The 27,042-nt window shown below is 43.1% G+C and overlaps 2 protein-coding genes across 2 annotated transcripts in view; both read right to left on the bottom strand.

Annotated features, from left to right (window-relative positions):
* Positions 1-373: 373 nt before the first annotated feature.
* MEIKIN (meiotic kinetochore factor) lies at positions 374-12,114 on the bottom strand. Its single transcript, XM_051631214.1, has 12 exons — positions 11,914-12,114; positions 10,461-10,548; positions 10,159-10,237; positions 9,414-9,474; positions 8,434-8,577; positions 7,882-8,001; positions 7,604-7,646; positions 6,325-6,386; positions 5,495-5,589; positions 5,012-5,170; positions 3,374-3,497; positions 374-1,847 (listed from the first exon to the last, which is right to left on the bottom strand). Exons 1-12 carry the CDS (start codon positions 12,095-12,097, stop codon positions 1,801-1,803), a joined length of 1,206 nt encoding a protein of 401 aa, XP_051487174.1. The 5' UTR covers positions 12,098-12,114; the 3' UTR covers positions 374-1,800.
* A 3,119-nt stretch (positions 12,115-15,233) lies between these two features.
* Positions 15,234-27,042, bottom strand: part of ACSL6 (acyl-CoA synthetase long chain family member 6) — a 51,660-nt gene continuing 39,851 nt past the window's right edge. The window contains 9 exon segments of the mRNA XM_051631213.1: positions 15,234-17,895; positions 20,019-20,090; positions 20,708-20,809; positions 21,664-21,807; positions 22,057-22,173; positions 22,770-22,858; positions 24,005-24,077; positions 24,756-24,851; positions 26,820-26,954. Of these exon segments, the coding sequence (XP_051487173.1) occupies positions 17,755-17,895; positions 20,019-20,090; positions 20,708-20,809; positions 21,664-21,807; positions 22,057-22,173; positions 22,770-22,858; positions 24,005-24,077; positions 24,756-24,851; positions 26,820-26,954 (969 nt within the window). The 3' untranslated portion in view covers positions 15,234-17,754.

Below are 27,042 nucleotides of genomic sequence, written 5' to 3'. Positions count from 1 at the left end.
GTCAAGAAAAACACCACCTGGCAATTTTCAGGCTGCTGCTACAGCCAACTCCACAGTTACATGCCACATTTTCTTCTCTTGTACTCTTCAATTAGTTTATCAGTATCAGTCTGTTTGTTGTACAGAAACTACAAAATTATTTGAGGCAAAGTACTTTTCCTAGGACTCCTGGAACACCTTTACAATAAACACCTCATTCATTGACTTGAATGATCATCATAATAACAATTTACTAGATATGTAACTTTCTTTTTGCTTAAGCTACATCAAAGAGCTCACCTCTGTCTCCACGGGGCTCTAGATTCTTGCATAATTACCAGCAAGAACATGGATATTGATAATTAGAAGCAAAGCCAAAAGGACTCCAGGGAGGTACTGGCAGAAATCACTTTACTGATGTTTAAAGGAAATATAACTTCATGGCATTATTTTTAACCTTGAGCCATATAGTATGTTTATACAATACTTGTTCACAAACTAATCTAGCAGCATTCACTTGCACTTCCTTCTACCCCCGAGCAACAGGAAAAGGGCTCAGGGTCTCACCTTTCACAGGTATTTTCAGATGTAGTCAAACTAATTAAAGTTGTGGATTTTTAACATCTTCTTGAAGGGCTCTTTTTGGAATGATTAAACTATTTTCCAGGGCATGAATATTCTGGGTGATAATACTGACAAACTCAGACTTCAAATGGTTTGGAAAGCCATACTCTCATTTTTGAACTCTCTAAAACTTCCTTTATGTCTACAAGTGTGAGTGAGGGGTGTCACAGTGAGAACATTAGAGGGATCCAACCTACTTCAGCCTGCAGTGAATCAAGTGGAGAAAAACTGCTCTTGTTTGTGTGTTCTGAGGCATTCAGAACCCTGCTGAAGAATGACATTTATGGATTAACAACCACAAAGTAAATTGAAAACACTGGGAATCCAACCTATGTGCCAGGTAACATGTGCAGTGATCTGAAAATCCAGAATACCAGTATCCAGCTCCTGAGGCAGCTCAAGGGTTTCTTCCACCCTTGTGTTCATGTGAGGCACGTGCTTCCTCTGCACAAGCCTGAAGCCTCTAGAAGGAACAATAACTGAGAAGGGTAATATTATAAAATAACTGAGGTGAAATGGGAAGGACTCTGAGGTGACAGTGGCTGGGCAGTGGATGTGCCCAAAACTGTGTCAGTGCTGGTCACAAACAGCCAGCTGTGCTGCAGTGGTGGCAGCTGAAGGCCACTGACATTCATGCTGAGAAATCAATTCAGAGCAGAACACACTGAGTCCTCTGCCCACAGTTCCACAGACCCAAGGATCCAGGTAGTTTAATGGTAGCCTACTACTGACTTAGGAGAGTACACAAATGCTTTACATGCACGTTTTCAGGATGTGCAGTTACCTTCAGAAACCTTGCTAACAATTCTTAACTCAAGGTCCCATCTTTAGATGATAATGCTACTGCAGAGATCTAGAAAATCTTGGCACACCAAGAATCAAAAATTATTCCTTTATCACAGTATGGTCTGCTGTTCTGGAGTCACACTTTTAAACATCAAAATGAAGAATCTTCACTATTAAGTTATTACAGAACAATGCCAGAGTAAGATCTAGTTGCTTGTACATAATAATTCAATATTAAGTACTTGAGTACAGTATTTACAAGCTTACTGCAAAGCATTCTACTAAATTTCAACGATGTATATGCAAAAAAAATACAGTCATTAATTACTGGTTAGCAGCTCTGTTTCATCTCCCTGTCAGAGTAGCAAGGCAGTAATTTCTTCTGGTGACTCCTGCTGAAACCCAGAACTCTCATTTGTTTTTACAGCAGGTCCAGTTTTTGGCACACGTAATAGCATCTGAGGAAAAAGTGGCAAGTTAAATACTATCAGTGAAGTGGCACATTCTCAAGTGTAAGAGACAGCTCTGTGATCTGAGAAGCTCTTCAGCTGCTCAGTAGGTATCTATGCTAGCATTTGTTTGGAGGAATTTGAACCTTGCAGGTCAATTGCTGGTGAGAAAACAAAGTTCTGAGTGTACATACACTGCTGAAGAGTATCATCTGGAAGACTCCTTGAGCAGAGATTAAAACATCCAGCATAAAAAACCCCACCACCACCTCTAGGCAGTCTAATTCCCAATTCCCAGTCTCCTCTAGAAAAGCAGGAACGAAACCAAACTTTTCTTCTGACACCACCTGCTGTCTTCTGAGCTCCACTTGCCTACCAACTACAACCTGTGTTCTGTATTACCACAGGTCTCCTGGGCACATGACTTAACATCCTTGTCATCCTTGTTCTTTGAGCTGTACAGAAGCATCAGATGATTGTTATTAACACATACATTTAAGAGCACTTCCCAGCACTCTAGATGCCGTATGTACTCAATCGGGAATAAAGTAGGGGAGTATGTGGACCTAAAAGACTGCAATTCCATTGAGAATTTTTGTACATTGAGTATTTTTTAAAGTTATTATACATACACAGTATCTCTGTATTACATAAAACCAGCATAAATGACAAATATAACTTGCAGAAAAGTTGCAGACGTTGTGAAGAACTCCTCTAAACGTAGGAAGACGTATGCCATCCAGTGGCACACTGAGAAACTTCAAGAGAGATCAGAAAGGGAGGGGAAATGTACCTCTATGGAAGTGATTGGAGCTCTGTACACAGTTCTCACTTCTGTTTAACAAAAATCTAGGAAGTGAAGAAAGGTGCTTCCCCTTTGTTAAGGGTCTCGGGAGAAAAGAACAGAAACCTTTAAAGAGAAACTGATAATCTGTAAAGAAAAACATGCCCTATTACTTGAACTGCTTTCAGGGGGAAAAACACTGGATGCTGAAGAGCTCAATTAGCTGAGTAGGATACAACACACACCAATGGCTGAAAGCTGAAGTCAGACGTATTTGCTCTGGAAATAAGGCCAGGATAATAATTTACTAAACAAGTTGGTATCTTTTCTAGGGAGTCTCCCTGATGGTTGGACTTGATGATCTTAGAGGTCTTTTCCAACCTTAATGATTCTATGATTCCATGAGCAGCGAAGCTCAAAGTTGTGTTTAGGAGTAACCTGAAGAGGTGCAGATATTCCCAGAGTCACCTAGTAGCACCTTCTGGCCTTAATGATCTAGCCTATGAAATGGTGAGACTGTATTATTTACTGCACTAAAGATCCTTGGAGGAGAAAGTGTTAAGTGTGCAGTTTGTTACGTGAAGAATTGTTGCACGAGAACACTCCATTCAGAAACTGGAAGTTTTACTCCTTAGCCTTAGGATTTTTTCAAATACTCAGACTTCAAAAAAAAGCAAATCCAACCAAACCCTGCAAGCACTCAAAAGGCCAGTTACCATCAGCACAGTGACCCAATTCTATATTCTCCTACCTTCAGTCACTCCTTCAGGAAGGCAGAACTCTCTTCTCCCCACTGGAACTCGGCGCTGCCTGGCAGCCCTCTGGCCTGGGGAGGTTCTGACAATGGAGCAGATTTCTTGTCTGCTGTAGAGAGGCTGAAAAGATTAATGACATTTCATTCACACAGCTACTTCCATTTAAGAAATATTCTTCTAAGGAAATCTGAGATGACACACAGATTCTGCAGGATGTCATTAGAAAGCATTCAAGACTGCCTGTGTACATTTAACACTCTATCAGAAAAGCTGACAGAAAGTGTAAACATTCTCTTCAGCTGTTTGTAAGGTTTAAATATATAGCACATTACACACTAGCAATAAAATTAGAACTTGAAAAATATTCTTTTCTTCTGGACTTTGAAGACTATTTTCTTTTTTCTGAGCTCAGAGATGCAGGAACAATTTCTTCCTAACTGACACAGGGACTTGTGGTATTCAGGAGTAGGTCTTCCCCAGGTGAGGCTTGGCACACTGGTGACAAGCTAAGCTACAGCTCACTCAGAATATAAATCATAGAGCAGTAACTGCCCAATTAAATAATGGACAACTATTTGAATTGCCCAACACTCCTTGGCTCATGCCAAAGGTGTGCTATCACTTCAAAAATGATTTAGGACTCCAGTGTTTCCTGTCTTCAGCCTCCAACAAGATCCTGGTGTTCTCTGTTATCTAGTACCCATAAATTCAAGTATGCTTGCAACAACACATTGAGCTTTACAACACCAGAAAAGCCCAGTATGTTTTCCTGCTAAATAATCTGGTGCAAAATTAAGCAGTCTTTTTATTATAACAGTTTTGCTCTTTCTAAAAAAACATACAGTTTGCTGCTTCAGTGTTTCATGCACTTCTAGCATGAAGTGACAGAGATGGCACCTTTAGTTCTGCAGAGAGAACTGGTACTACTGTGGTATCTTTACTGACAAAGATTTCAAACTGGCATTTAAATATCAAGTTTGCATCAAAACAGTAACGTAAGTAAAGCTATGAGGTGCTGGTCTGACATTAGATGATGTTGTAAAAAACCCAAACCAGAGCCCTAGGGGTCTTGTAGCTCTAACTGTCCAGCTGATTGAACTTCACATGTAATTTGTTGTGCAATTTGTATTCTGTCTAAGTATAAACAGGAATGGACTGTGCCATGAAGAACAATTTGTTTGGTTTTAATCATTAAAAAAAGCATCAGGATAGACACATCCAGCTCTGCAGGCTGAGCATAACAAACGTTTTTCACAGCTTATCTTCCTCCATGATCAGCACAACAAAACTCACTGGCTAAACACACACAGATAACTCAGTATCAGTTACCAATTATTTGCTTTTTATGATTAGTCCCACAGTATTCCCCTGGTACACAACACTATTTATAAAAATTCCATGTAGAATTCCTAATAAGTCCTGTCATTCACCTTTTTTCAGTCTTACGCTTTTCAAAATGAAGACAAAGAGTCAGTTTATTGCATCACAGAACACACCCAGTTCAGGTCCCCTTTACAGCTAGGGGATAAAGCACATCCTACCACTTCTCATATTTAATTCTAACTTCTGTCGTGACTCTAAACACTTCACTTTCATGCCTTTGCTTATCAGCAGGGCACAGTGGGAACACTTACCACCACAGCATCAGGCCGTTGGGATGGCAGCACCTTTGCTGTCACCTTTGCTGACATGGCTGAAGTGCTTTCTGGGGCATCAAGCTGATGGAATGAGGATGCACCTTCTTCTAATGTATTCAAACTTTCTTCTTTTATTTTAGCAGTTCGATTGCCAGGCTAAAAAGGTTGAAACAATGCCATTTTGTGTTATAACATATCTAAGCGTGGTAAGCACTAACAAGCAGTCCCACAGTCACACTCCAGCTCTGCCCAACCGATCTGGTATCACTGACCGAGTCAGTCTGAGACCCAGTGAGCCTGGGGGCACCCGTGACTATGGCTGCTATTCAGAGGTAGTCAAGCTACATCTTCACTCTGCCTTTGTCTGCAGAAACCCCTTGCAAAGGAACTACTACACTTCTAGGTGGAATCTTCCACCTATACAAGGAAGGAGCAAGTCACCTATGAGACAAGCTGGCTGATTTATTAAGGATCTTTCACCTTTCTTTCCGGTCCTAACGGTGAAGAACAGCGCATACCAGCTTTTAGGTCTGGAGTTCTCTCTCTTGCAGCTGTAATTTTACAGACTTTTTTTCCTGCGATAAATTTCCAACAAATTAATTAACTTTGAGACAAAGACCACAGCTCCTCTCTAACCCACGTCTCAAGAGGGATCACTCCAAAGCCACCCATGTAAACACACTTCCTCCCTTCAAGCTAATCCTCATCTCTCCCCACCAACAGGGCTGCTTTACTCCTCTCCCTTTCCTTGAGGAAACAAGGTTGCTTATTAATCTTATGTTCACCTGACTATTTCCTGCTAGACACACATGATGTGGGAGCAGAGGAATTGCATCATCAGAGCTGTCTGCCTGTGGCAACTTCTGCTGCTATTACAGTCCAAATTCAGCAAGGGAAAATTATGTGGTCTCCAGGCCACACCCAGAACTGCACCAGTCCCAGTTCAGAACTGCAGTTACACGAGGGACTCCTAATAGTATTGGGAAGCTGGTATGGACTAAGTCCAAGAAAGGAGCAGGACACAAACTGTTCTGCTCCTGGACAAGTTACAAAAAAACCTGCTAGTTTTCATCGAGCTGCACATGTGATTGAACAGAAAAATGCAGCGTTTGAGGTTTTTTTGTTCTCCTAATTAGAACCAAGGAATATTTTCAATTCACACTTTCCTTTCTAGACAATTGAACTTGGCCTGTGTCAGGGGGATAAAAGACCCAGTGGAAGCCTGGTTCTGATATTCTGTCATCATTTAAGTTTGAGTGGAATATTCTGTTCTCTCACAGCTAGTACAACTGCTTCAGGTCATATTTTACCTGCCACAGTAGCTGAAACACTTAAGGCTGAAGAACTGTAACTGCAACTTGATAGTCTCTTTCTAGGAGAGGAAGAAAAATAAGTGAACAAGTATTCTGAATGAATGTTAACATTAAAAAAACCCAATATATAAGGGAATCATAGGAAAATACAGACTGAAAAAGATAAAGCTAACTTTTAAGAACAGTTACTTCATCACACTTTAGAGTTATGTGATAGTTTATCATCAAGTCACACAGCTTATTTTGAAGATACCTGCAATTTAAGATCCACAGAGAACATTTCATAAAATACTCAGCACGCAGGCATACTAGGACAGAACATATTTAATGAGGATGCAGGGGAAAATTGGGTTCATGAGAAAGTTCAGATTGAATTATGCAGAGATCTGTAACACTGTAAGACTGCTATAAAGGAGTTATGAATGGAAAAGTCTGCACGTAAGCCTGGAAAAGCAGCACAAGGGTTAAAGAGAGGACATTGTTCCTAAAAAAACACTCATGTTACTCAGATTTTTATGTCAGGACCTGAGGGTGGCACTGTGACAAGGCCAAGTACAGAAGATACAGTGAAGACCCTGGACTGTGATAAAACCACAACACAGATGACTTGTCAACAGAAATCCTGGCATCCTGACAACAGGAGGGTGGCAAGAGGGATGCAGCATATCCCACACACCATTCCACTTCCTGGTACAAATGTATTCCAAATAAGAAAAAACTGACAATGGGCAGCAACCTGGCCCAGGATTCATGAAGGCTGAAGTCAGCAAGATTCTGAAGCAAAGTGCCCCATCATAGCAGATGACTTCTAAAGAAAATAAAAGATCTGCCCAAAACCTGATTTTGTCCTGGGCAAAACCAGACCACCAGAGGACTTGACCAGGGGCTCCCCTCACTCCCCACTGCACAGGCAACCCTGGCCAGACCACCTGGGGACACACATCTTGCTGACATGACTGACCAAAATCTGTCAGAATAAGTGCAACTGGATAAAAGCAAACTAGGGATTTTGTAAATAAATGTTACCTTCCCCTCCCATTAAATCCTTCACTGAGTTTTCTTACATTGATTTCTCTACAGCTGCAAAACCAAAAGGCAAACTCTTGCCTGACTTAATCCACCAATTTCAAAGTCAGTGAGGACACAGGCAGCTGAAACTCAACAGAAGTGCTTGCAGGATCAGGGGCTTATTCACACTGGCCCTTTTTATGGTGTCATTTAAAGAGAAAACACTGAACACCTAGGTGCATCAAAAAATGTCTGCTTTGCACATTACCTTCTAGTGTAGTAGTGGTCTTGAAAATCCCTTGGTACAGGTTCTAAAAAACATAACAGCTGAACTTAAAAAAAAAGCTAAGCAGAGCAGACAATGTTTTAGTGCACACTACATTATAAAGCAAAATCTCAGAAGCAAACACAGATCACTAACAGGGAGATGCTCCCAATTATGCAGACATGCCTTAAGTGACATTATCATTACATATTTTATACAGGTTCCTTACATTATTGTGAAATGTATTATATATATTCCTAAGTATAATAGAAAGTAATTACCTAATATTGCTGAAAGATTTGAGATCTGTGGTATCTTATCTATGGCCACTGCTTTGCTGCAGTCCAGGAGAGTAGAGTTCTTGTACTTGCCAGCATCCTCAGGGTAAAAATTACTTCTTTCTGGTCATAAAAGATAGAAGTGCAAGTTCCTGTGCTGAGATTCGTTGAGTTATGAAATTTGTGACCAGACTAAAAGCAATCACATTTGCAAGACAGGAACTTTAAAGCAAAGTTAATACATTGTCATGGCTCAAACAGCTACAGAAAAGTCTGGGAGGAATTTGACACAAAGCAGATTCGTTGGTCATCCCAGTAAACAGCTTGTGCCAACAGCAAATACTTGAAGTTTACAGTATGATTCAAATTACACCAGGACCTGATTCAAAGGGGACTGGAGGACCAGACACACAAATCCCACATTAAGCACACTTTGGCTTACAGCAAAGGTCTGATCTGGTCAGTGACACCAAAAGGGGCCACTGGTCTTTCTATTGCAGGTGGTCTTCCCACATTTCCTACATTAAATAAAGCTCAAAAAAAGAGAAGTCTCACCTGAAGCCTCATCTCTGAAGGTTTCAGGGGATGAGCAACTGTTTGTGCTGTCACTGGCACCTGCATTATAATCTGCAGTTGAATCAATATCTAAACACTCTAGGAGAAAAGTGGAAACACCTGTGGGAAGAGTCATTCCTGTACCTAGAGAGAGAGGAAAAAAAGGTGGCTAACAAAAAAAATCTTGAACAAACCAGCAGGATTTCTTTATGTAAGTTTCATTCCTGTGATGAGCTAAATATTGCCAAGTCAGTATCTTACACTGAATCATAATTCAGTTAAAAAAAAACCACAACAACAAATAAACAAAAGACATCCTGGAAATAAACTGACAGTTTACTCTACCATAGATAACAGGAGACACCTTCCTTGCTCAAGGCTCACTAGAAATGCCCAGGAAGGTTGTGGCTGCCCCTTCCCTGGAGGTGTTCAAGGCCAGGTTGGATGAGGCTTGTGCAGCCTGGTCTGGTGGGAGGTGTCCTGCCTCTAGTGGGAGGTGACCTTTAAGGTCCCTTCCAGCTGTAACCATTCTAAGTGTGATTCTATGAAATACCTGAAAAGTTACCCTCTGATGAGGCAATTCTCAGGCAGGTTTGTGTGCAGGACTAACTAACTATTTAGACACAAGCTTTTAAAAACGCAGGTCTGAGTAGACTGAAGAACCTGTGAAAAAAAAAAAACAACACTTGTTCTGTCAGTGACAAAACCAAGATGATGTGGTTCCAACATGCTGGGCTCAGGGCTGTCTCAGGGCTTGTAGGGCTTCTACCCTGCTGCCTACAGTCCCTTCCTGTGAACCAAGCCACATGCTGGAGTAAGAGGCACAAATCCAGCCAGTGGTCACAGAACCTTTATCACAGTCAGAACCAGTACCAGAACAGCACACCAGTATTTTTATAGGGATACAATTACAACTATACAACAAATTATTCACATTTTGTTTTATGCAGATACAAAAGTATTTGTAATAATGTACTCACTTGAAGTCATTTCAGCATTTTTCAAACTCTCTTTCTTTTCAGGGCTGATCGTTAGGGATTCCTGAAACCAACCAACCAACTTGAGAAAACTGGATGTAGGCAAAGAAATGCAATTAAATGTATTCCTACATTAGTGAATGCTCAGAAACTTACTGTTTGGTATTTCACCACTTAAACTTGCTGTTCAGAGTGTAATGTGTACTGGGGTTTTGCATGCATCATTAACAAACCTGCAATCTGACTTGTAGTTCTAGAATTCATAATAAATACCCAATTATTTGATCCTCCAATCTTTGCTGGATGAGACTTCCAGAGCAAGCAGACTGACATCAACTGAAGTTATCAATGAGACAACAGTGGACTAACAACTTCCCCATTTTATGCTTATTATATTTAATAGGATATTATTATGTATTTATTTTGTAATTTTTATTTGAGAAGTGAGCAATTCTCTGGAATCACACTCCAATGAGGCAACTTCCTCACAACACAATTACAATGGGCTTCCCTCTTTAAGGATAACTAGTATTGCTGTTTTCCCATGCTATCAGTATCTCCAACAGCTTTTATTCTGGCCAAAGACATGGGAAATGTCCCCAGACTACAGGACCAGATTCAGCCTGAAAAATGTGTGCACACACGTAACTCATGGGAAATTCTACTTGATTAGAAAAATAATTTAATGTGTCACATTTCTTTGATTTAGCCTCCATAAATTACTAGTAGATCAAAACAATGTTCTCACCTTCATTGATGAAGTGCTTTCTTCTATTGTATCTTCATTTTTTTCCAAGTCTGTTGCTTCTTTGACATTCACTTGATTGCTGCAGTTGAAGAACAGAGCTACGCTCAGCTTACAGCTGAACTCTTCTAGAGGCAGGAAATAAAAACTACAAAATGTCTTTGAGGCACCAACAAATAGTCTGACAAATACCAGTTTACTGAGAATTCAGACTGTGTATCTCTAAGAGACACCTCATGCAGGCAAAAAGCACAGATGACTTAGCTAGAATGAATAATGGTGTATTTGAATGAGCTCTAACAGACCTTTGGCTGGATGAAGGGCTCACTTCAATGACTTCCACATTTTCTTTGATTTTTGGTAGGGCTTTCACACTGGATTTGCCCTTCAGGCCTAGGGAAGACCAAGCATTTATTTCAGTACCTTTAGTATCAGAATTTAAATGATTGTTTCTAATAGGGCACTTTCAGCTGTTCCCCCCTCTTCCATGCCCATAACAATTTTTCACACTATTATCACCACCAACATTGTAAAGTTCGAACTTGCTTTATTACATTTAGCCAAGCTTTTTCTTTTTTTAATCAGTGTATCAACCTAACCAAAAGAAGAGCACAACTTCAAGAAATACTTCAGGTGGTTTAGAAACCTTTTGATTAAAAAGGAAAAAGCCACTTAGGAAGTGACCTTTAATTAGGTTCAAAGCAGCCTGAGTCTAAGCCAGTTTTAAATGGGAGTTTATTAGGAGTATCATAAGAATTCCTACATAAACTGGTCCTCACTGTGTATAATCCCAAAGGCCATGCTGACACAATTATTTAGGAGCCAGACATACATTCTTCTCCTAAGGAATTTTCTAAGTTGTTTAGCCTTATTTTCAGTAGCTAGGAGCTAGAAACAGCCACACTTTTTAGAGATATAATTTTATGACAGCAAGTTAACAGAGCATCTACCTCACACTAGAAACAGGTCTGCAGTGCTGCATCCCCCAGCACTGCACAGTCTGTTAGCTGGAACTCCCTGGGAGTTCAGCACAGGATAATGGACAAGCAGGACCCAATCCAGGACTCATCCCTTTCCCCCCTTGATTCTGTGTATATGCAAGGATGAAAAGCAAACAGATCTCAGGGCTGCACCCAGTCAGGTGCCCAGAACACCTATGGGAGCATGAGCCAGCAGAGGAGCACCAGGGCAGAAATTTATGGTCATTGCACCCTGTAAGAGTAATTTAAAGTCTTCCCTTTACATTACCAGGATCAGCGGGGCACCCAGACACCCCACACTGGTCCTTCCCATTCCCGTGAGCAAGTGGCACCGTCCCTGTCAGCCCTGGCTCCCACACCACCCCCTCAGCCCCACGTTATTGTTTTTAAAGCCTCCAACTCTGTGACTCGAGCGCTGCCAAACCGCGTTCAAGAACGAGGTCGCCCCTTTGGAAGAGCAGCCCAAGGGAGATGGCTCAGAGCCTCCCGGGCAAGGGTTCTGCCGGAAAGCGCCAGGCGGGGAAGAAGGCAGGCCCGGAACGACCCGTTATGCAGGAGCAGCGGGCAGGGCCCTGCTGCCCGGCCACGCACCCGGGCGCCCAAGCCACAACGCGCAGCGGATCGTTATTCACAAGAACCTTCCTCGGAGGCCGACTCAGCGCGGCCGGCCCCCTCCCCAGCTCCTCACACTGCCACACAACCCCCGGTACCGGGCAGAGCACAAGCCCGGGCCCATCTCCCCCCCTCCACCCCCCACGGCGGCAGCACAAGCTCTCACCGCCGGGCCGGGGCCCGAGGGAGCCCGCGCTCCCGAACAGCCGCCTCCGGCAGGGCTGCGGGACGCGGGCCCGGCTGCCGCCTCTGCCCGGGGCAGCGCCCAGCCCCGGCAGCGGGGACGAGCGCCGCTTCTTCCGCGGGGCCTCTCCCGCCCGGGCGGAGCCCTGCCCGCGGCCCCGCTCCATGCCGGGGGCTGGGGCTGGGGCTGCCTGCCCGCCCGCCACAACCGCCGCCCCGCCGGGCCCCGCCACAACCGCCGCCCGGCCCCGCGCCGGCACCTCCCGCCCCGCATGCGCGGCCCGACGGCAGCGGGGGTCGGGCCGGGAAAGGCGGGGGGCGGGGGGGTGGGGGTGGTCCCTGGCACTGGTTGGGGCGTGAGACACCGCCCGGTTTGATCGCCCTGCGCCCGTCGTAAGCGGCAGCTGGTCAGAGCTCGTGGTTCAGCTGCTGGGGGAGAGGAGGCTCGTGCCCCCGGCGACGTGAAGCGTGCACAGCAGGTCTTTGTCGGGAGTGGATTTCATAGAATCAGACTGGTTTGGGTTGGAAGGGACCTTAAAGACCATCCAGTCCCACCCCCTGCATGGGCAGGGACACCTCCCACCAGCCCAGGCTGCTCCAAGCCCCATCCAACCTGCCCTTCAACACTGCCAGGGATGGGGCAGCCACAGCTTCTCTGGGCAACCTGGGCCAGGGTCTCACCACCCTCACATTAAAAAATATCCTCATAATGTCCAACCTAAATCTCCCCTCTTCCAGTTTTAATCCATTTCCCCTCATCCCATCCCTCCCTGCCCTTGTCCCAAGTCCCTCCCCAGCTTTCCTGGAGCCCCTTCAGGCACTGGAAGGTGCTCTCAGGTCTCCCTGGAGCCTTCTCTTCTCCAGGCTGAACACCCCAACTCTCCCAGCCTGTCTCCAGAGCAGAGCTGCTCCAGCCCTGGGATCATCTCCACGGCTCCTCTGGACTCTCTCCAACAGCTCCATGTCTCTCCTGTGCTGAGGCTCCAGAGCTATATACAGCACTGCAGGTGGGGTCTCACCAAAGCAGAGGGGCAGAATCCCCTCCCTGGCCCTGCTGACCACACTTCATTTCCAAATTGTTTTGTTTTTTAAATTCCACAATTTCCAAATGAAGGAAGAGAGATGCAAGTGCACACAGAAACTGGAATAGAGACTGAAGGCTTTTAAACTTTATTGGTTTAGACACATAGTCTGAAAAAATACTATGCATTCCCAATTGTCAATTCATATTAAACAAGCATATACATTTTGTTATATTATTAATTGATTTGAAATTAAAAAAAAAATAAACCATTACAGAAAGACTGCTGCGTCTTCAGAGGACTTTGCAATAATTTTTTCATAGAAGATTGCTAAAATCAATCTCAGGTTCGAGTATTCCTTTGGTCATTATTTTATTTTACTCTTTTTTTTTTTTTTTTACAACACATGTAGTACAGGCACAGATCCTGAATGTCTCCCTATGGATGGTGAGGACAGAGTGCTGGACTAACAACAGATTTTATAAAAGAGCTTTTATTGTATGTCAGTCCACAAGAAAATCTTCAGACCAGTTTTGAGAAATGAGACAATTTAATTCTTTACAAAAATTTCCATGGATGCCTTTTGATATACATGCTAATATACCAAAACAGAAATATCTTTAATTACAGTTAGATTATTTCTTTTTACACGAATGTATATGTTACATTTTAACTCCTTCAGTTTCAGTTGAAAATAGAACAGGCAACGCTTACGAAAATGCCTCATTTGTTTGCTGCTTGTACTTCGCTAAAATACAAAACAAAAAGCTGAAATGAAGGGCTTAAAGGGGCTCTAGATGCCTCAGAAAACATTTTATTTTGGAACAATTCCAGGGATCTGAAACTGGCTACAAACATCTGGATTTCTCCAGAAGGAGCAGCCTCAACTTCTCCATTTAACAGGAGTAATGAGGGTGTAGAGACCACTCAGTGTGCAAAGTACTGAAGGATGTCAATTCAAGAAGAAATTAAGAGTAAATTCTGCTTGCCTTTTCCCCCCCAGACAAAACCAAAATGAGCTAAAGATACAAAAAGTACTTGGATAGAATTGCCTCTAAATAAAATGCTTTTTCCAAATTTTCTGTAAGGCATCAAGAGGTCTTTAAGTAATTTGTTACCATGCAAAAATAGTATATTCTTTCCTGTTTTACATTCATCTTGTAGCTGTTTATTTACATATAGTTCACCAGTTTGTGCTTTTAACACATGGAAAACAAAGAAAAAAAAATCTATAGTTAATTTGTTTAGTTCCAGATGATTAAGTCAGATTATTTTGTTATATGCAAGATTTTCATATTCATGGCAAAAAATGACACTGGACTTTACTGATGCTGATACATACTTACTCACAATGAGGACAGATTGCAAAATAATACTTTATCAATAAACAACTCACTGTCTCTCTCGCTCTCAACTGATGCGTCTCGACCAGTTTAACCTGCAAACGTGCCTTTCAGGAAGGAACAATTCTGTGTTTCCTGCCAGCACGGGGTGAGGGCTGCCTGCTGTGGTTCCTCTCACACTCGTGTCTTTGACCGTTCCCGCGGCAGAACAGGGTCGTGTCAGTGCAACGTGTTGAGCAAAGAACATACAACCTGTATAACAAAGCACTAGTCTCATCCTGGGGGGGGGGGGAAATAAATAAAGTGTTTTATTCTCATTTTTGTACATGAGCACTGGAGACAGACTTCCAGTGACTTCACAGACATAGCACCAGGCCCAGGAAGAAGCTCCCAGATTTAAGATGTCCCAGCACTGAGCCCACTCACCCCAGCAGCAGAGCTGGGCTCATTTTGGTGGCCTTCCTGTGTTTATTCATTAACTGATTGCAGAGTGAACCCCCAGATAACAGCAATTAGTTACACCAGTCCTCAAGCCATCAGGAATAGAGCTCCTTACAGGGAAGGGGAACTTGCATTGCCACTTCTGTACCAGCACTTAAGTCTCAGCTCTTTTCAGTCAGATTAACATCAGAAATACATTTTGTGATTAGTTATCTTAAGGAAAAATAAAACTGGCTCTTGGGCAGCCCTGGGGATTTTTTCCTTGGTGCTCACAAGAGGTATGTCAATTTAAGAAAGCTCAATGGAGAATAAATATTCCTGGAATTCAAAGAGAAAGGTGTTTGTGCCCAGCTCACGTGTTACGTGTGTGCTCTTTTCAAGTTGTAACCTCCTACAGCATTGTTGTGATCATGGTGAGACCCGGAGGAGAAAACCTGATTTCACAAGAAGGTATTAACAAGAGCTTTTGGTTCATTTCTACAGCTTCCAACAACACTTCTGGTGGGGCAACACAGTTTCTCCCAAATTTTGCACCGTCCTCGTGTGGCCAAGTTGGTATTTTTTTTCTTATTTTTTTGGTGTCCATATCTCTGGCTCTAGTGCATCTGACATTGTGCATCAAACACCAAAAGAAGAACACAGATACATTATTTAGCATTAGGTAGGTAAAAATAACAGCCATCTAAGCCATAAATAAACTCATCTTGGGATCTTCTGTACCTCATACAGAGTGTAGTTGTCTAAAAATTTGGTAAACTGAAATAACCTCAGGAGAAAAGTTAAATTCACATGGTAGAAAGAGATCAGTGGAAAATAGCTTTTCTGTACTTATTTAGATGAGTAGTTATTTTTTAATGTACTTTAAAAGTTCGTTGCACTGAAGCAGGCAGGAAATGGTACTGAATGTGATTCTGCATTGCTCTGAAGCGTGCATGTGTAATGCCTGTCTTTTGGCTGATACAGAAAGGAGGTGAACTAGACACCGGAGAGATAAAAATCCTTTGTGACTTGACCTAAAGAGCCAGATTTGATCCAGTCACTCCTGTGATCCCTCCACGTAGCAGACGCAGCCTCCCCAGGGGTGCTGCTGCTGCGTACGTTGGTGAAAAATGAATGTGCTGTAGTCTGGGCTGACAGCAGTGATATCTCTGACTTGCTTTGGACTGATATGACTCATTGCACTGGAATCAAATGAGGAATCAGGCGCAAAAAGGGATTCAGCCAAATCCTTCCACATCTGATAAATCAAATGCTTTATCTGAGTGATTATGTTAGTTGATATGGTTTCCTTTGCATCATTGTGTTCTCAAAATACTGCAATAAATCAGTCTTCGTGTAACACTCACTCATTAATTCAATTGATTTCATTTTGAAGCATGCAATGGAATATCTGAGGGAAAATAAGAGATGATTCAGATTGAAAATTTGAAATTCTAGCTTCAAAAATCTACAGCGGATTCCAGTTTAAGAGAGAAAATGAGCGTGCTTTCACTGTCCTAGCAAAGCTGATCTAGCAGGCACAGCTCCATGCCACTATGCACTGCTGCAACAAACAGCAGCTATTAAAACACACACACATAAGACCCTGTTTAGCAGAAGGAAACTGCTGACAGTCCAAGCATTCAAGCGACTTGACTTTACAGTTTTCTCATTGTTTTGTACCGTGCTTTGTATCAGGAGAGAGCCCCAGAGTCTGTTCATGTTCCACGTGGGACTTGTCCCCTTTCTGGTGGCTGCAGCTGGTTGTGAAGTCTTAAGGTTTTGTCCAGACCACGTGCTCTTTATTCCCGAGAGGCCACTGGAAGCAATGACAGTGGGAACTGAGGCTTCCAGATGTCTGAACGGAGAGATGTTTTCTTAGCAGGCTTCTCTGCAACCACGTCCAGTGACACCTCACAGCAGCACTGCTAACCCAGCCTTTTGCCCATCTCCACAGGCCTCTTGCAGCAGCGTTTCTTCCTCTCCAGCAGCCAGCCGAGGGATGCCCTCCCTCCACTGCCACGTCCCAGGCTGGCTCTTCTCCCAGACCTAAGCCCCCTTCCTTCAGAATCACAGCTTAGACCTTGTGCTCCATTTCTTCAGTGCTGTTTCTGAAAGGGAGTTAGCCCAGCTGGACTATGCGGTATTAGCAGCATGTAAAGTAACAGATTAGGGACCGGGAGCATTATGGGTTAACGGGAACTCCCAGAGAGCCAGTGATGCCTTCCCAGCCTTCCCAGTTTGAGCAGTTCAGATGTCAATGAGTGCACTGGGCTGAAGGAGGCCCTAATGTAAAACCAGCATGCCATGTATAAACCAAGTTGGGATGAAAAGTAGAGGGAATCCTATCCTATTGCTTCCTAACCTGTTCTGGTAATTTCAAGGTAATATTAATCCCTTAGATGTAATATAATAATAGGCCTACTAGGTACAAATAGCAGAAGATTAATTCCTGTTCCTATTCTGGTTGTTACTTAGGTCATTAGCAATTGAATTAATGTATTTATGTCTTGGAAAATAAAAAAAACCTATCACTTAATATATAAATCAATATCCAGCTTGAAGTGTCAGATCAGGGAAAACAGACTTTCACCATCAATCACTGGTTGTTTGAGGTAGACCATATTATTGATTGATCAACAACTTTAGTTTCTAATGCATTAGGTTATATACAATCCAATATGAGCAGGCATACCTGAAATTTTCCCTATTTTAATTAAAAATGTTTGTAGTTATTAGTAAGGTAAGTTTCCATAATTTACTTGGTGACAGATTGACATTTCTGTATATATTGTGGCCATTTAGCACAGTCCTTAGTGGTACCCTATGGTGTACATGGAGTAAAAAATAAACTGTATCACAGTGATGGAAAAAAGAAGGAGAATTATGGTTAGTGGTGAAGTCCTAGAACAATGCAAGGCTCAAATGTAAGACTCAGATGTTTATCCATTTCAGCTGTGTCATTCTGGCTCTGCATTTTTTGAGTGTTATTCTAATATTGCTAAAAAGTCCATCATTCCAAACATTCTTCCCGTGGTTTCAGATGGAGATGCTTGAATATAGCTCTGCTATTTGTTTTTTGAAGTAATCTCTGAGTTCAGGTCTTTTAGCCTTTAACGTTGGCGTCAACAAACCATTTTGTACCGAGAACATATCAGAGTGAATGTAAATGGCCTTGACCTAAAATGAGAAAGTGAAATATTTATAGCAAAAATCGCAGACATCACACTAACTTCTTATGCCAGCCTTGCTGGTGGCTGCACCTGGAACTCAAGGGACCCTTTTGCTGGATCCCCCAGATTTACCTCACCTTCCCAAGTTTTCCAAGGTGACACTAGATCCCTCCACCACCCCTCACCCTTCCCTGCTCCCTGCCAGCTGGGCGCTCTCCAAGAGGATGAGCACAGGAACCTCTTTTCTATATGAAGCTGCGACACAGCGAGGCTGAGCACAAGGGACAGTGGCACCATATGTGATATTGCAGCTGTGGAGTTCCACACAGTTGGAAAGACTGTGGAAGGCAGGAGAAGGGAGGGAGGGCAGGGAGTCACTCTAAGAAACATCATCGTAACCAAACTGCAAGTGAAAGTACACAGCATTAATTCAGCCTTGCAAAATCATCACGAAGCTTTGCAGGCACAGAGAGTGCACACGATGATCATTGTTAAGGAAGAATTGATGCTGTGTTACTAGCTAATTAAAACAATATAAAATCATTCATCCTAGGCAACCAGGATTTCCCAAGGCTGCCCTTGTTACCAGCACAGCCTGAGCACAGCAGGGAGCCTGGCAGCACAGATGGGAGCGTTTCCTTCCAGTGCAGCTCTGGGAGTGCTGGTGTGGGAGAAAGCAGAAAACTGCCGCGTGACTGGTCGTGGCCTGCTGATATAAGACAAAATTCCCCAGCCATCTGCTGCTTCCCCAAACCAGACCAGTTTGCACTATGTTAGACTCAGAGCTGCGGGAACATAGACTGAGACTCAATTTTTAAATTCCCTTCAGATTTGTGGTTCAATTTTCCTCAGTAAACAAAGCGGTGCAGTTCCTCCCCCAGCGTTGTCCTTCACAAAATCAGTGTCCCTGTTACTCATGAATGCTCCCCTGGCTTTCAGAGCCTGTGCCCTGGAAGCTGTTGGTGATGGAGCCAGAGTTGTCACTTCTATGCCAGAGATCCCAGCTCAGGCTGTGGACAAGAACAGGGATGATACAGAGGGGCTCCTCCATACACAGGGGGTCCCACCAGAGCATTAGCCCTGATATCTGGCTCAAAGTTTGGTTTTAAGATTGTATGTTGCTACAGAAATAGAATTTTTAAGCCCTTTACTCTTGAAATGTGAAACATTATTCTCAGTTTTTAGAAAGATGGCACGGCTTCCCTCACTGCCTTCCAGTTTCTCAATTGCAAATTGCTGGTAGAATTGATTACTTGAGGATATTTCACACACTGAAGATTATGGCAGGAGCAAACCAGACTTATTACCACATACAGTTATGTCCATTTCAAGCTGCACTTTATACTGAATTTCATTTTTTTAATTAATTTCTTTTTACTATTATTTGATTTGCATGTAACTAAGGGATTAATAATAATAAGATTATGTTTAATGGTGCTTCTGCTGCACTTAGATATGGTGAATTACTCATTAGAATTACCACTCAGAAACAGTCTAAACAAAAGCAAAAAGGCCCTTGCTAATTACACGCAATGAATAAGATATTCATTATTTTAACACAAATAAACATTAGATATTTTAAAATGTGGTGGATTTTTTTTTACTGTGTTTTTAATGCTATGTAATTAACTGTTGATTTCACTTCTCTCCTTGTGAAGTGTTTGTAGCTCTGTTGCAGAGATATTTACACAAGCACCAGAAAAGAATTAGTGCCCAGGCTGAAAATAAATAAACCAGCAGCATTTCCTAGGTCAGTTATAAGAATGGTAATTGGTGACCTAGTTTCTTACCAGTGCTTTCAATGGCAGAAGCATCAGAGCCCTACGGATACTAATCTTGACCCCTGGTTGTCAGACTGGAGATTATTCATGTCCCTGGATTAGATTTTTACCTCTGCACCCAAAACTTTCACTACATTTAATTCAAATTTCAAGCAGGAGTGGAAGGCAGAATCACAGCTGTCTCTTTTTCAATGGAACAAAGTTGGAAGCAAAAAAGCTCTCAGAAAACACAGTGTGCAGCTGCAACAAGGATATGTCACAGCAGCACAAATGCTGACAAATCCCCATTCGACACCTGTGGACAAATTGCCTGTCTGACCACACTGAACAATGTGTTGTTTCATTTCACCTGCTCAAAGGAATGAAGTCCACTCTCCTTCCCCAACCGGACCATGTCTTCCATTATTGCTTGCTGCAGTTCCTGGGTTAAAACAGAAATTCCTCATATCAGAGGTTGGCCTTATGTCATTGTTCATCAAGAAAACACATTTCTGAGTAAAGTTCAAGTGCCTTATTGATAGTTAATACATAATTAGCAAATATTCTATTAAAGAAATGTACAAAAATTAAACTTACATGTGAGGATGTTAACTCTTTTACCCAACAGGAAAACTAAGGTTATCTTTTCAAACTTATATGACATAGATGCTGAAGTTTGCAATCCTGGATCCATTTGCCAGACTCATTTCCCACAGACACCAGTGGGGTGATTCAGTGGCATCAGTGTTTGTTGATGGGATGCAACTCAGTTCCCCAGTATTAGAGAGCATGTGTCGATAGGGCTGGAATCCTCATTTAAGACATCTAAACATAACGAACCTCTCTTGTTGTTTTCTGCAAGCCAGACCCTTGTTTCCCCCAGGGAGGAGTTTGCAGAGGTCTGTACCATCAGTCAGCACAGTATCCAGGTCAGCCCTGCTTAATTCTCAGTGAGGAAATAATTCTTGCCACTGAGATCATTATTAACGGCCTCCTGCTCTAACTAGGTCAGGCTGGAGTGCAAAGATGTCTGTACTGCAGGTAGTTAGAAAGACAAACCTTATTTTTGCAGAGTTCTGCATATGTTCCATCAAACCCTCTTTTCTTTGCCCAGCCTGGCATAACTTCGGAATCAGGCACCACAATTCCCACCAGAAAGGCCTGTAGGTGAAGGAGATGGAGAGTTGCAGGCAAGTGCTGAATGACATTTAAGGCCTGACACTGAAGTGAATCCTAAACCAGTTCAATTCGATATGTGTTTATCATTTCTTGCTTCATTACCTCAATAATTTGCTACCGTGCCATAGCGAGGTATATTTTGATGTCTCTGCCTTTTCCTCGGATTAAATGGTTCTCTTTGACTGTTCCTGCATTTGCCAATGATGCCTTCAGTTGTGTTTGTGTTCGGCTTGGACATTCATTCAATGATACTCATGTTTTGCCTGAGTCAGAGCCCAACACAGCCCGTATTGTTTACACACCTGCAGCTCAGGGGCTGTGAGTCTCAGGCAGCCCCTGACGCCACGGGGAGCCCAGGTTTGTGGGCAGTCAGTGCGGAGGGATGAGCTGCAATGCCTTCAGAAGCTGCACGTCTTTGTATAAAGCTGCAAATTAACCCTCTTCACTCGTGCACAACTGCAAACCGGGAACAGGGCTGGGATGTGGGGAGAGGGGCGAGGCAAAAACCCAAGATGGGTCAAAATGGGTGGGCTGCAGGGGTGGCGCTGCCTTCATTGAGCTTGCAGCAGGCAATGTGTCAAGAGAGAGCTGCAGAGAACCAGAGGGTGACACTGAAACAAATTTAAAGGCTTAATCTTTGGCCACAACATCCTCCAAGCTGCTTAGGGTCACCCCAGCAGCTCAGCTCCGGCGTGGCTGGCAGCCAGCTCTGGGACAGCAGGGACACGTCAGGGCACTAACGTGGCGTGATCCTGTCACGCTTTCCCCTCAGCCCAGCTCTCTGTCTTCTATTTGCAAAGAATAAAGCAGTATTTTCTGAAAAGCTGAGGTTTTACCTGCAGGCTGTCTCCATGGACGTAGATCTGGGCAACAGGGTCACTGCGGATATAGATATTCTCTATCTTCTCTGGTGCAATATATTCTCCCTGAGCAAGTTTAAATATATGCTTTTTCCGATCAATAATTTTAAGAGTCCCGTTCTGTTGGGAGAAAGAAAGGAGAGTTCCCAGATAAGTTATTTAACCATAGAGACTCAGTAAGCACTCTGCTTTTAACAGAGCTCTTTAGATCACCAGAAAATGCTTCACTGAGCTACCAAGCTTATTCAGCAAAATATAAAGTTAATCCTTTGTAAAGATAGATCTGCTTGGAAATTTTAGTTCAGTACTTGCAAATGTACACAGGGTAATACACCTGACATGGCAACTAAGCCTCTGCTCAGTACGCACAGGTAACCATCTCCCGATGTCTCCAGTGTGGAGCCAGCCCTCTGGATCCAGAGCTTCAGTTGTCTTCTCTTCATCTTTCAGATAACCTTGGAAAACATTTGGTCCTTTCACACATATCTGCAAAACAGTCAGAGTTCCTGATAAATTATTTTATCATTCTGCTGTAAATCCTTACGAGCTGAAGTGTAATTCACTACGACGGAAATATTTTAAAGGGTGACTTAATGACAGTGCTCCATGAAACCAAAATATAGGGTGTTATAAAATTACCTATGGATTTTTTTTCAAACTAATGGAAGCATGAAGTAGGGAACACAAAACTGATTGGCTTGAAGTTGGCTTGAAGTTGGCTTGGATTCAGCTTGCAGTTAAAAATAACAAAGTTCTTTCAATAATTTTAATTTATGCACAAATAGAAATAACAGCAATGTAGAAATCACAGCAATTCAGCTTTTCTTAGCTGAACTAATTAATTCAGCCTTAGCTGTTAAAGTAATCAGGCATGGCATTGGCTGGAAGTACTGCCACAGCCCCTTTTTAGTTAATGCTTTGCTGCTCTGTTGCTGAACTGACATTTTCCTTTCCTGATTGTAATATGTAACACCATCATCTGCAACCATGCACCTTACAAAGGTAAAATGCTTCTATAACTACATAACTACTTAACACAGTGTTAACTAGTGAGAATTTGATATAAAAATGTGATTTGCTACCTCTCCTTCTCCTTTGGCAGCAAAATAATTCAGCTCTTCCACATCCTTCAATCTGATTAAGTTACAGGGCAAAGGGGCTCCTACATGACCTGGAAATCAAAGTTATCAAGTCACTTGTCATCTCTATTCTGTAAGGAATAATTAGCATTTTATTTTTAGATGCTCACATAGTTGTAGATGCACTGGATGTTCTTGCAGGGGCTGTGTCTGTGTGCAGAAATAATTTCCTCATTTAAGGTTTTGTACTATTAAGGGTAAATCCCCAAACCCCCTCTTTGAATCCGTAGAAACCCTGTTTTCAAACATAGAATCATCCTGTTTGGAAGGGACCCTGAAGATCATCAAGTTCAACCATAACCTAAATTCCCCTACCATAACCTAATTTACCTGTTCAGTGCTTAAATCATGTTGCTGAGCACTATATCTAAATAGCATGTTGAAACCCAGACCATGGCTCCCTCACCTGCAAGAGACTAAACCCTTTCTTAAGCTGAACTCATTATAATCTGCCAATGCTGGCCAGGGGCCAGTGAGCCCCAGGACTAACCAGTATCTGCAAGGGGCTAGATTTGGTTTGAAGAAAACCAAACACTTGTGCTGGGAGCAGAAAACATCTGCTGTTCTCCATCCCCAGAAAATCTGGGTTGGAAAGAAGGAAACATTTATCTGACAAGACCCACTAATATCCATCCAATGTTCAGGTTTCCTACTAGTATTAATTTTTATCAGTGTGATGCCCATTTCAAGACATTATTGTAAATATTAATTATATTGACAAGAAATTAAGGCAAAGTACTTGCATGTATTATCTGAATCTTGCTTAGTGCAATATATAAAATATATATTAAGTATTAGAAATCTATGAAGCATTGAATAGTGGTGGATCTCTATTCAAGCCTGGGTTTGCTTACAAAATACATTAATGTATTAATCTTTTCTTTGTTCCAGCATTTTGTTCTAACAAACATTCTTTAATATTCAGCTCCAGCCTCTAGAGAGGACTCACAGGGCCAGAAGTGCAGAGATGAGAGTATGGTAAAGGGACAATTCCTGATCTCCCCAGGCAAACATGCCCAACATCTGTGTATTTCTTCTGGACTGTGGATACTTTTGAGAACATTATATTTGCTGAAGATGATTCACTTGGTGGGGAATGTTGCACAGCACCCTGTGATCTTCCAGTCCAGAATTTTCTAAAGAAATTCTTTCTGGAAATGGTGGAACAAAATTGTTACCTGATGTCCAGTCCCCTGGGGTCGTAAAGGTGCATCCAGCTGTGCACTCTGTTTGTCCATAACCTTCATAAACCTGACAAAGAAACAGGTACATTTAAAGCAGTATCTGTGATTTCGTTGTTACAGAATAAAATGCAAGGATTGCACGGGGACCCTTTCCCTGCCTCTACACAACATTTCATTTGCATTCCTGTTAATTACCACTGCTCTGTAGAGCTTCAGCTGTACAGTCAGAAGACAAGCTCAGCACTTGGCTTTTGAGTCAACAAATATGTTACTCTATGAGAGGAATTTTTTAGTGGGGAAGAAGGGTATTTTTGGGGGACATTTTAAAAATACACCTCGGAATTTCTTTCCTCACCTAACTTTAGGCTCTTGAATCAGGACTTGAGTTGCCCTGGGCTTCCTAGTCAAAGAGAAGCAATGCAGTGGGTATCTTAGGTAGGTTAAATTGCCATCTGTAGATTATCTCTCTCCATTTCTACATAGAATAAACCTCATTTAATGAAGTTCCTAGCCCATACACAAGCACATTTAATTGCACATACTCAGTTAAGTGCTGAGAGTTGGGTGGGATGAGTCTGTGCTTTTTATTTTGGCAGCTGCCTGCACTGCAGCAGCTCTTGCCTGCAAACACTGGTAGAGCCGTGGGGAATGCGGTCCTGAGGTCCCAACCCATCTCCTTTCTAAACTACAGCACATATTCAAGCTGACAGTAAAGGAACATGTCCAAAGAGCCAGAGGAACCCACCTGGCACCCGAGGGCGGCGCGGAGGAAGCCCAGCACGGTGGGAGAGGCGGGGGCAGCACCTGTCACTATCATGCGAACGCACCCGCCGAGGCTCGCCTGTTGGACACGTCAGGAAACCCAAGGAAGCAGCACACATTAGTGATGATGGCAAAACCAGCAGTGTCTGTGGGTGTTGCTGATACAGTGTGCAGAGAATCACAGGCTGGTTTGGGTTGGAAGGCACCATCCAGTTCCAACCCCCCTGCATGGGCAGGGACACCTCCCACCAGCCCAGGCTGCTCCAAGCCCCATCCAACCTGCCCTTCAACACTGCCAGGGATGGGGCAGCCACAGCTTCCCTGGGCAGCCTGGGCCAGGGTCTCACCACCCTCACAGGAAACAATTTCTTCCTAATGTCTCACCTAAATGTACATATACATGTTATATGCAGTGCCATGAAAGTATCAGCTCAGTAGCTTTATAAAATGGTCCCTCTAGAACAGGTGCAGGCTTGCTATGGAAATGTGAACTGACCCTGAATCTTTCCTTAGTGATAAAAGGGCAGGTAAATCTTACAATGCAGCAACTGTCCCTGTCACAGGTAGGAATAGTGCCCAAATTAAAAACCATTCCAGGTACAGGGGTGAGAGTCTCACGTCCCTGGCAGGAGGAGCTTGTCTCCACTCCTGCAGAAGCACATCTGGCTCTGGGAACTGGAGGATAAAAAACAGACTCTTCTCCTCCTCCAGCTTCCTTTGCTTATTCACACCTCATAGTTTTTAATGGATTTCCCATCTAGAATAACACTGTCGTTTTTGGTTTTTTTGGTTTTTTTACTTCTTTCCCCACCCATTCCCCCCCTTCATTTCCTTTTTCTTATTCTAAAAGTAAAAAGAAAACCCAGCACAAAGGAAAACAACTCCTGATTGAGTCTGCCAGTCTTGCCAGCTTCAGAATCAATATGCAGCCTGGCTGTCTCCTGTCTGGGCTCCCAGCAGCTCCCTCTGAACTCTGCTCTCTCTGCACACTGAGGACAACTAATCCACAGACCAAGAGTACAGTCGGTTTCTTTAGTTAAAAATTAAGTGGCATGTCTCCAGATGAGTTATCCAATTAAAAAAAAATAAAACAAAGTAATCACAACTTCCTAGAGTTGAACAGAGCCTGGAAAACCTAGTTTAAAGCCCATTTAATATTTATTTCTTTTTTTTTTTACTAGGGAGATGTGTAGCACACAGCAGGGCAGTTTGATTTCTTTCCCCTGTGGTTAAATTGTGATTTATTTGTGCAGTTTTTCTCTCCAGATTTATTCTTCTTTTTTTAGGAAAACTCCAGTTTTGAATATGCCCCATGGAAACCAAACCCTAAATCCCATCATATCTATAGAGAATTTGCAGAGAACTTTGGAGCAAGGTCTCTTTGATCATACTCCTCTTTTTCTGACCACCTTCCTGAGTTTCCTCCCCACTGGGAGGGGACAGGAGTGGATTTGATGCAATCCCCTCCCCTGCCCTTCCCCACAGGGCACAGGCAGAGTCCACAGCAGGTCCCTGCAAGGCAGAGCACCCCAACACCAAAGAGGTGACAGCAGCTCTGGTGTTGGAGGCCACAATCTGGTTTCTGGGCAACCTGACCTGCCAGAGGACAAGTGCCTTTGCACCACATCCCTCCTTGGTGCCTGTGCAAGGGCACAGCTTGCACCCAAGAGCCCTGAAAAACAGGCAGGATTCTGCAAAAGGCGATTTCTTCGTGTTGCTGGAGGGATGTGGCAAAAGCTGCCTTGAGTTTCCCCCTTCCCTTTGGAAAACTATCCCTAGCACAACTGAAATTTTGGCATCTTATGCATGGTGTTTAAAGATAAATACATAAATTAAATTAAATGTGGCACAATTTAATGCAAGTTAGTGGAGTAACAAACTGTGCTGCATTTCCTCTTGCTGTTCCCTTGCTCAGTCTGTCCCTGGCTGGTGAGCAGCACCTGCCCTCAGCGCCAGGTGAGGGAACTGCAGTGACGTGAAGGAAGCCAGCCATTGCTAGAAGAAAGGACAGTTCCTTGGCTTCGGACTCCCTTGTTAAATTCCTTACCTGTATTTTATTAAAGAAAAGCTTATCCCACAAGCTGTCGTTTCTGATGATCCCGTTTCGAACTTCCGCCTTCTTCCGCCTGGCAGCGAATTCCAGAACCCAGCGCTTGAGCGCCGTGTCCGCCTGGCTGAAGATCTGTGGGAGAAACAGGGGTTCCCAGGGGGAGAAAACGTGGACAGCAGCTCTTACCAGCACAGGGACACAGGTCTGCCCGTGCCAGGCA

Source organism: Apus apus, chromosome 13, assembly GCF_020740795.1.
Source record: "Apus apus isolate bApuApu2 chromosome 13, bApuApu2.pri.cur, whole genome shotgun sequence".
NCBI classification, from domain to species: domain Eukaryota; kingdom Metazoa; phylum Chordata; class Aves; order Apodiformes; family Apodidae; genus Apus; species Apus apus.
This window is presented reverse-complemented; position numbering and strand designations above follow the sequence as displayed.